The sequence below is a fragment of the Brachyhypopomus gauderio genome, chromosome 12 (assembly GCF_052324685.1).
Source record: "Brachyhypopomus gauderio isolate BG-103 chromosome 12, BGAUD_0.2, whole genome shotgun sequence".
NCBI lineage: Eukaryota > Metazoa > Chordata > Actinopteri > Gymnotiformes > Hypopomidae > Brachyhypopomus > Brachyhypopomus gauderio.
In genome coordinates this window covers 22,654,424-22,664,048 of record NC_135222.1, presented here as the reverse complement: position 1 = coordinate 22,664,048, position 9,625 = coordinate 22,654,424, and the positions used below count along the sequence as shown (strand labels likewise).

Here is a 9,625-nt window from a genome sequence, read left to right as displayed (position 1 = left end):
GTGTGTGTGTGTGTGTGTGTAATTGTTTGCATGTCTCTGTGTTTGACAGCTACATCCTGCACAACTTATACTAAAGACTTCTTTTGGCTGCCAGTAGTGAGATGTGACTTTGTATTGTACAGTCAAGGGAGAAGCAAGTGTTCTCTAGAGGCCAGATTCAGTGCGCTCTTAATTTCAGTATTGTACCCTTCCCCCCTACGACCTCAATTTCAAAGTCTCCCGAGGTCTTGGCAGGAGTAATGCAGGTTTCTTTCAACACGCCTGTTTTGCCATGATTCATAGGGAAAGCGTCAACACACAGTGAAGCTATATTCAGCTCTTACATTGTGAATGACTTTGTGGACTGATATTTTTTTCACCCACAGGAAGCAACGAAATGGCTCAGAGTCAGAATACACAGAGAAACTTCAGCAATATAGTAAGTTTCTACGGACTTCACACGCCATGGAGTGATGACTTTATCCGGCGCTCACGATACACACACAATATTCTTTAAAAAAAAACAAACAAAACACACCAAATTCCAAACACGACTGCGCCATTTCTGTCACACAGTTGCAATTCATACGGCTATTTCCTCCTGTTGAATCCCCTATAGTAACCCCGGGGACGAAGGTGTACATTGACCCCTTCACCTATGAGGACCCAAATGAGGCCGTGCGCGAGTTTGCTAAAGAAATTGACATCTCCTGCGTGAAGATCGAGGAGGTCATCGGCGCAGGTAACCAACAGCCTGAGCTCCTGAGAGTCCGGGGGAGGCCAGCGCGCCTCAATCAGGCCATACCCCTGGAGGACTTCACTCCACGCGGTACTTAAACCACTTCATCCCCCCCTCAACACCGCCCCCACCTGCTGCGCTCACTAACGGCTTGGCTCACCAATGCGAGCTCCTGGAGTTTCGGCTCGTACACGTCTGCGGCACGCGGCGGCTCCGTAACTCCTCTCCAGTCTGCTAGCCTAACCCGTGGATCGAGGGTCTCTGCGTCCCGACCTAATCCCTTCTGTGTGCTCCACCTCTCCTGCCCCTGAAGGTCACCACTCCTTCCCGAGCCCTTATTGTGAGATAGATTGTATCGTTGTGGTTTTTCGACCGATTGTTTTAGTTCTGCTATGACGAATGTGATGAGAGACATCAAAGAGACTGGTAGCAGGACCGGTTCTGTAGGATTAGAGTAAGGAAGGAAAAGAGAAACAGCTGATGCCTTTACCACGTAACTTATCTAAAGCTTTTCAAACCTGCCACTTCCCAGCTGGGCCTCCAGTGACCAATCCCATCCATCTCCTCCTCCCCTGCCCCTCCTCTCTTCCCCACCTCCAAACCTCCACATCTTCTGCACATGCTGATCCTCACGTTCCTGACTAGACCGTAGACACAGACCACCCAAGCTCTTGTGCCCTGCGTACTCTCCCGCTCGCCCTCTCTAAACCCCTAACCCCTTCACTCTCCTTTCCCCTTCACCCCTCCTACACCGGCCTACGTCTGTTCCAGCCTTCTATCAGCTTTGCCTGCTGCACTAGCCCCGCCCCCCCAACACCGCCTCCCCGACCCGAGATTACTCCACTCCTCGTGCCATCTCCCTGCCCCGAGCCCTGGCTTTTAATGCTGCCTGCTCTCCTGCTCCGGCTCCTTGGTTCTAACCAGTAACTGTCACTCTCCCCCACTCTCCCCTCTCCTCTCAACCCCTCATCTCTCTCTCTCCCTCTCTCCCTCTCTCTGTATCTCTCTCGTCTATCCCATGCTCTTGCAGGGGAGTTTGGGGAAGTGTGTCGTGGGCGTCTCAAGCTCCCAGGTCGCAGGGAGATCATCGTGGCCATTAAAACGCTGAAAGTGGGCTACACAGAGCGCCAGAGGCGGGACTTCCTGAGCGAGGCGAGCATCATGGGCCAGTTCGACCACCCCAACATCATCCGCCTGGAGGGCGTGGTCACCAAAAGCCGGCCAGTCATGATCGTCACCGAGTTCATGGAAAATGGAGCGCTGGACTCCTTCCTCCGAGTAAGAGTCCTACTAGAGTTCTTCCTTTTCTCCCAAATGGGATCAACTCACAGTGCTCTACATTCTAACTTTATTCCTACTATGCAATTTGGGTTAGCGCACACCATAAGCTAATCTCAAATTCACAAATGTGTGACTGTGGCTGTCGAGAATAAGAGCACGTCGAATTCTTGGCTGTGTGACTTTTGCTTTTTAACACTTTGAGTGAAGTCAGCATGTTGATGATCCGCAATCTGAGAGGAATGTTAAACGCAGACATCTTGGAGGAAGTGTGTGAAGCTTCTCTCTCCCTCCCGCAGCTGAACGACGGCCAGTTCACGGTGATCCAGCTGGTGGGCATGCTCAGGGGGATCGCGGCGGGCATGAAATACCTGTCCGACATGAACTACGTGCACAGGGACCTGGCAGCCCGCAACATCTTGGTCAACAGTAACCTGGTGTGCAAGGTGTCAGACTTTGGCCTGTCTCGATTCCTGGAGGATGACCCCTCTGACCCTACCTACACCAGCTCACTGGTGAGAGCACACACACACACACACACACACACACACACACACACACACACACACACACACACACACACACCCACTGTGACTATGAAGTTGTATCTCCCTCTCTTTCCCTCTCTCCTTCTTTCTCTCTTTCTCTCTTTCTCTCTCTCTCTCTCTCACTCTCTCTCTCTCACACACACACACACACACACAAAATATACACAGACACACAGAAAAATTAGCAATCATGTGTTCTTGGCATTAGTAATATAGCTAGTAATGTGGCTCACCATTACCTACAGGGAGGGAAGATCCCCATTCGCTGGACCGCCCCCGAAGCCATTGCCTACAGGAAGTTCACCTCCGCCAGTGACGTGTGGAGTTATGGCATTGTCATGTGGGAAGTGATGTCATATGGGGAGCGACCTTACTGGGACATGAGCAACCAAGATGTGAGTCCTCTTCTGCTCCTCTTCCTCAGTCTCCCTCTCTCTCTCTCTCGCTTCGTCTCATGTACATGATGCCTTAAATCCGTCACACTCCTTGTTCCTGTAGGTGATAAATGCGGTGGAGCAGGACTACAGATTGCCCCCACCCATGGACTGCCCCACCGCCCTGCATCAGCTCATGCTGGACTGTTGGGTCAAAGAGCGCAACCTGCGTCCCAAGTTCTCCCAGATTGTCAACACGCTGGACAAACTCATCCGCAACGCGGCCAGTCTCAAGGTGGTGACCAACACGCAGTCCGGGTAAGAGCCCCAGTCCCGCCCCGCCCAGACTCCATGGATCCACAACGCAAACGCATTTGTGTTTGGTAATAGTGCTGGACCTCCACAGCCAGGGTGGAGTGAGTGTATCGGAGAGCTTGCCATGTTTCAGGGGCATCAGGAGGGCTAATGTGCATTAGTGCTGAGATAGCATTAATTAGCACAGGCCCGCAGAACAGCACATGGCTTCATAGGCATTTATTCCCATTGATTTCCTCTTATATTATGAGTAACAAATGATCAGCAAGTACCAGAAGCATGCGGTTTATGAGGCCTTTGATTTCACATCACTTCAAGAAGGCAGATTACCTTGTAATGTCAGGTCTTCTGAAGTTATGCAAGTCAGGCCTAGTTGTAGTCAATAAAGCAATGTACATCTGTAGGACAAGCATTACTGCCACGTTTACTGTTTAGTTCTGAATATGTGCAAGGGCCTAATTTGCTAGATTCATTATCATAGGTGGTACCTCAACAGCGGAATGACAAGGCAAATTGGCTGTGAAGTACAGACGTATTGTCCAATAGATGTATACATTTATCAGTGGTTTGTATACCTCTAACTGTTTTATTTAATTATGCGACGAGTTATACAGTTTGAGAGGTCATTAAAAGTCATTAGTTAATGGTGGTGGATTAGAGAGAAGGGATTGAACCCGGCTCCTGCTGTCTGAATGCAATGTGTGTCCAGGAATTTGTGTGTGTGTGTGTGTGTGTGTGTGTGTGTGTGCGTGTGCGTGTGCGTGTGCGTGTGCGTGTGCGTGTGCGTGTGCGTGTGTGTGTGTGCGTGTGTGTGCGTGTGTGTGCGTGTGTGCGTGTGTGCGTGCGCGTGCGTGCGTGCGTGTGTGTGCGTGTGCGTGCGCGTGCGTGCGCGTGCGTGTGTGTGTGTGTGTGTGCGTGTGTGTGTGTGTGTGTGCGTGAGTGGGAGACTCAAGAACCTGTGTTTTGCCTTCATGTCGATAGCTGAGGAGATTAGGGACGAGTAATTATCTAGATTAAGGCAGTGCAAAGATGGGAATGGCTTTAATTAGCTGCTAACGAGATTTTAAACGGGCCAGCAGAGAGGTGGCCCCCTGTCGAGCTTAATGAGATAGCAGAGAGAGAGAGAGATGGGCTATAGCCACCACGATATCTGTACTCAGTACTTCATGGCCACTACAATGACCTGCATATATTCTGCACCACAGCTAAGTCACTATAGTAGGTGGAGAGGACTGATAGGTGTGGCCAATGCTATGCAGAAACACACTCTCACCTCTGATCTCACCCTTAACACCACCCTTAACGCTGCAAGGTCACCCTTGATGACACAACACCACCTTTAACACCGCAACAAGAACCTCCCAGGCTTCTGATCCTGAGGAGAGGGCAGCACAGGTGAGCTCTGAGCTCCAGGTTTTGGCTGTTCTTCACGTTTGGCAGGGAGACTTGCTCTCAGTCTTAATAGAGCTCCTTTAAGGCCGTGTCCCAGGATAATGACCACGGGGCCCTCCAGGCCAAACAGCAGGGGCTTATTAATGTCCATTCCTCCCATCCATCTGGGCCTCTCTCTCCTCAATGGAGCCTCTGTATCACTCTTATTAACTTTTTTCCTCCCCTCTCTTAATTGTTAATTAATTTAATGCCATCAAAAGACGACAAGGATCAGCAGAGCAGGCTCAGCAGAGCAGGGCGCCGGCTGGTGCCTCTGGACTCAGGCTTCCTGCCCTGAGCTTTGCTACCGCAGGTTATTAAAACTTCACGGTGGCCCGAATGAAGCCCTCGATCAGTTTCTGTCTTGAAAGTTGCAGGAGTGAGAACAGTTAACGTTAGCGTGAGGTACGTTCAGTAAAGAAAGTGAAATTTGTTTGAGCTTTTGGTTATATCGACGCATCCCGTTTTTAGAGTAGGTAAAGCCCCCGTGCTATTGTTCACATGTGAGAATGCTGAGCCCTGTGTCATTCTGATCTCCCGAATCTTTACACCCGCGTGGGTGAACACCCACAACGTCCTCACACTCGATCTTCTCACCCGGTACTCCCCACTCTACCCTTGAAGAGCTCCCATGTGTCTCCAGCCAGTCAGCCACAGATGAGGCCCAGAGACCCCGGCCGTGCTGGCTCTACATGCCCTACAGGCAGGGAGAGGAGGCGGGGGGTCTGGGGGTGAGGTTGACTGGTGGAGGCGTGGTGTGACCTAACCCTCTTTCTCTCTGTCTCTCTCCCCCCCTGTAGGGCCTCCCAGCCCCTGTTGGACCGCAGTGTGCCTGACTACAGCACATTCACCACTGTGGGAGACTGGCTGGATGCCATCAAGATGAGCCGCTATCGAGACAACTTCTTGAACGCCGGTTTCGCCTCCTTCGACCTGGTGGCACAGATGACAGCAGAGTGAGTGGCTGGCTGCTGACGAGAACAGGGCTTTTTTTGTCTAGGCTACGACATTCCCGCTGGCCTGAAGTCAAGCCCTATATCGCCCATGCAGATCCGGAGTGCCTCACAAAACACAGGAAAGAATGATATGAAGCTCGGAACAGCAAACACCAATTAAAATACACTTTAAACACACTTAATCTGTAACGGTTACAGCAGCTAAAGAACATTTAGAGGTCAGAGTCCAACACAAACCGACGGTTGTGTTGGACAGAAAACTATGAGGCGGATATGAATGGGGCTGTTAGGATCAAATAAATGAATTGGGATAATAATAATACATTTATCAAGCCCATTAAAAGGATAATAGAGGATGGAGGTGTGGGTAATTTGTTTCAATTTGGCAGCCTGACAGGTGGACCTATCAGTGGATTTCTCTTGTCCTTAATGGCTGGTAATTCGGCTAATGGTCTTCATTTATTATCATTTTCTTCTCCATTGATGGCGTGATGAGGCTGGTGCAGCACAGAAGGACGGGCGCAAAAATGCTGTTAGCGCACGTGGAGTCCCTGTGCTAAGAGTGTGTGTGTTTGCGATGGGGCGGAGGAGGTGGGGGGAGCAGGGGGTGGGGGAGGTGTTCACGAGGCTGATCACACTCTCCCGCACTTACGCCACTCTCCTCCACACACTTCTACCTGACACTGAGGGAAAACAAACCAGGGATAGAGAATGAAAGAGTGTGTGATATTTCTCATACTTACATGGGCCGTGGTGTTAAGTAAACACGACGGGGAGAGATTGCGTTACCATGTCTGATAAAAGAACAGGAATCTCCTCATGCTTTATTAAGGGCTCGGTTGCAGCCATATTTTCCCCACTCACTCTTCGATTTTTCAGACATGCTGCATTTCTTTTACACGACGGAAAACACGCTCTCGTAGCACCGGAGCTATGCAGAAAAGCACTGCTCATTCTGAGACATGTTGGGTTCGGCGAGGTGGCGGCTGGCCTGGGTGAAATGGCAGCTGGTAGCCAGAACGAGCTGCTTAATCATTGGCCGTTGTGGTGACCTTCTGCTGCTGGGGCTGCTTCAACTTCGACCTCACAGAGTCCTGCCTGTCAGCCCACACACAGGAGCACAGGTCACATGACATGTTCATGCAGCCCGTGGGTGCCACGGAACTGTTTACTCAGACAAACAGCATTGAGTTGCTCACCTGGCTTTTCTCCCATGGCTCTGGGCGAAAATACACACGCACACATACACAGGCATGCACACATACCAGACGTAGACACACACACACACTTATAGTCTTTTTTAAAACAGATGATAGACTAATATTGTTTGTCTGTCTTCTCCAGGGATCTGCTACGGATAGGCGTGACACTGGCTGGCCATCAGAAGAAGATTCTAGGCAGCATTCAGGACATGAGACTGCAGCTGAACCAAACACTGCCTGTCCAGGTCTAAGACAGGAAGAGGAGGGACTATGCCAGAGAGAGCCAATGGGAAACCCCAGCTGCCTGACCATCTTGCCAATCGGATAAAACTGGCTTGCAGTGCCTCAGACAACTTTTTTTTCTTTTCCATTTTCCTGTTTTTTTTTTTTTTCTTTTATGCATTTTTTCCATCTGACGAAGACAATTATTACAATTATTTTGTAAATTTTTTAAACAAAAAGGAGATAAAAGCCCCACAGCCCATGCGTGACTCTCACGGCCCTGCTGGGAGGCACAGTCTGCATGCGTGCGTATGTATTTTCTTTCTTTCGTGTGGTTGGCTGGGACATGTTCCATTTCCTGAGCCTTGTCACTTCCTCCCGTGAAGCCCTTCTCACTGGAGCTGAGAATCAGACTTCCCCCCATGAAGCCCTTTTCACTGGAGCTGAGAATCAGACTTCCCCCCGTGAAGCCCTTCTCACTGGAGCTGAGAATCAGACTTCCCCCCATGAAGCCCTTTTCACTGGAGCTGAGAATCAGACTTCCCCCCGTGAAGCCCTTCTCACTGGAGCTGAGAATCAGACTTCCCCCCATGAAGCCCTTTTCACTGGAGCTGAGAATCAGACTTCCCCCCGTGAAGCCCTTCTCACTGGAGCTGAGAATCAGACTTCCCCCCATGAAGCCCTTTTCACTGGAGCTGAGAATCAGACTTCCCCCCATGAAGTCCTTCTCACTGGAGCTGAGAATCAGACTTCCCTTTGCTGATCAGAGGAGGTGAACACTATCATTATCCAGAAACTCACAAACTCACGAGAGCTGGAAAAGATAGAGATGAGAAGTCCATCTAATGTTAGGAATTGTTATATTATGTGTTTATGTGTGTGAGTGTGTGTGAGAGAGAGAGAATGAGAGAGAGAGAGAGAGTGTTGGTATTCTCCATCTTCATATTGAAGGTGTTTTACTTAAAGGGCACATGTCTGAGAAGGACTAGTGGGGTAGGTGGTAGATCACAGGACAACGTGGTTGAGGACAACGTGGTCTCTGCCATGTTTACTGCCTCACTGGTGACAGGTGAGAACAAACATGGCGGATTCTGGATGGCTTCGTGATTTACGGACTAATCACCTACTGTCCGGATCATCCACTGCTTTCTCACCACTTCTAGTGTTCAGTTGTTTTCCTCCACCCGATGAATACACGTCCTTCTCGGTATTGTGCTGAACATCGACTGGTCGTCCTGATTGTAGGATGGTTGGGACAAAGACAGTACATAACATCTGAACTGGCCTTCTCTAGAGTGAGTGTGGTTTTGTGTGGGACTGAGCGTGTGTGTGTTAGTGTATGAGGTTAGGAATTATGCACATGATTACTGTACAATACTGCTTTAGCTGCTCCACACTGGTGAGGAACCCGCATGAACCGAATTGTGATGAGGAGCAATTATATTTCAATCAGCTGTAATCTGTGGACAATTATTAACAATTTTTTAAGGAATCACACTTTTTAAAAATAAATATGATATATGCATATGTATTATTGATATTATATATGCATATATTATAATTATATATGCATGTATATTATAAATATTATATATGCATATATAGTCTATGTGCATTATTCAGAGATATGAGAGTGAGCTAATCAAAACCCACGCTTCTTATTTTTTCATATTCATTCATCTTTTCCAGTTACACAGTGCCAGGTTTAATTTCTGTACAACCACGTTCTATTCATTTGTTCTTGCACAGAACATGAGGACTGACCATCGACACGGAGCAATCAACCCAACAAACATAATGATCTCATACAAATTCGATACTGTATATGTTGTTGTTCTAAACAGCCTGTTCATGTTTTGTAACCAAAAAAGTAAGATAAAAGTATGTGAAACAAAAAAAAAAAAAAGAAAATTTGTTTAAGAAAGTTGAGAAAGACGTTGGTGATGTGCGTGGTGGTAATAAGGTCCCTGTTGCTAGGTGACAGAATACATGGTGGACACACCTCCTTGTGCTGCCCTGCTTCCCAACCTACATTTGAACTTGTTTCATAAACCTGCTTTAGATCCAGCATTCCCACCCAAACCCACATTCCTATACCCCAAGCTTATTTTCTATATCTTATATTAGGTTTCGTTGAATTAAGAAGCTTTACTAACTGTGTTTAAAGTCTTCTACTGCTTCACTGATGTGTAAAACGCTAATGTAGGTGTGTAGTGTGGCCCCCATTTCAGACTTCTGTGCGTTTTAATCGCATGCAACATTCTGCCAGCCTTCCCTAACCCAACTCCCCACCCCAATATGCTGACGCTTTAACAATACCTTCAAAGCGCTTTTTATGTTAAGGTTAATAAACCCCTCCAGAATAGCTAAAGGGAAATAGTATCCTGGATGGTTTTCTCAGATGGAGCTGAATCAGGGTGTCTAGTAAAGAGTCCCAGCTCAGTGTGAGGGGTTCGGCCCAACATGACGACACTGGTGGGAGGATGGCCTGAACTCACCTCGCAGGGTGTTGGCAGGCAGGGGTTTACTGCTGGCCCAGGAGAGGTGACCAGGGCGACATTTTCAGCATCCCTCCCCTCAG

At 48.7% G+C, this 9,625-nt stretch overlaps 1 protein-coding gene across 6 annotated transcripts in view; it reads left to right on the top strand.

The window, feature by feature from the left end:
• Window positions 1-8,977, top strand: part of ephb3b (eph receptor B3b) — a 47,168-nt gene extending 38,191 nt beyond the window's left edge. Inside the window, exons 9-16 of one of the 6 annotated variants that reach the window (XM_077023875.1) lie at window positions 366-418; window positions 599-721; window positions 1,749-1,996; window positions 2,296-2,511; window positions 2,790-2,939; window positions 3,043-3,236; window positions 5,465-5,620; window positions 6,965-8,977. In XM_077023875.1, coding sequence (XP_076879990.1) covers window positions 366-418; window positions 599-721; window positions 1,749-1,996; window positions 2,296-2,511; window positions 2,790-2,939; window positions 3,043-3,236; window positions 5,465-5,620; window positions 6,965-7,073 — 1,249 coding nt within the window. In that variant the 3' untranslated portion in view covers window positions 7,074-8,977. Of the gene's footprint in view, window positions 1-365; window positions 419-586; window positions 809-1,748; window positions 1,997-2,295; window positions 2,512-2,789; window positions 2,940-3,042; window positions 3,237-5,464; window positions 5,621-6,964 lie in introns of all 6 variants that reach the window. The other 5 variants (XM_077023873.1, XM_077023874.1, XM_077023872.1 and 2 more) reach the window with 5 other exon arrangements.
• The last annotated feature ends 648 nt before the right edge of the window (window positions 8,978-9,625 follow it).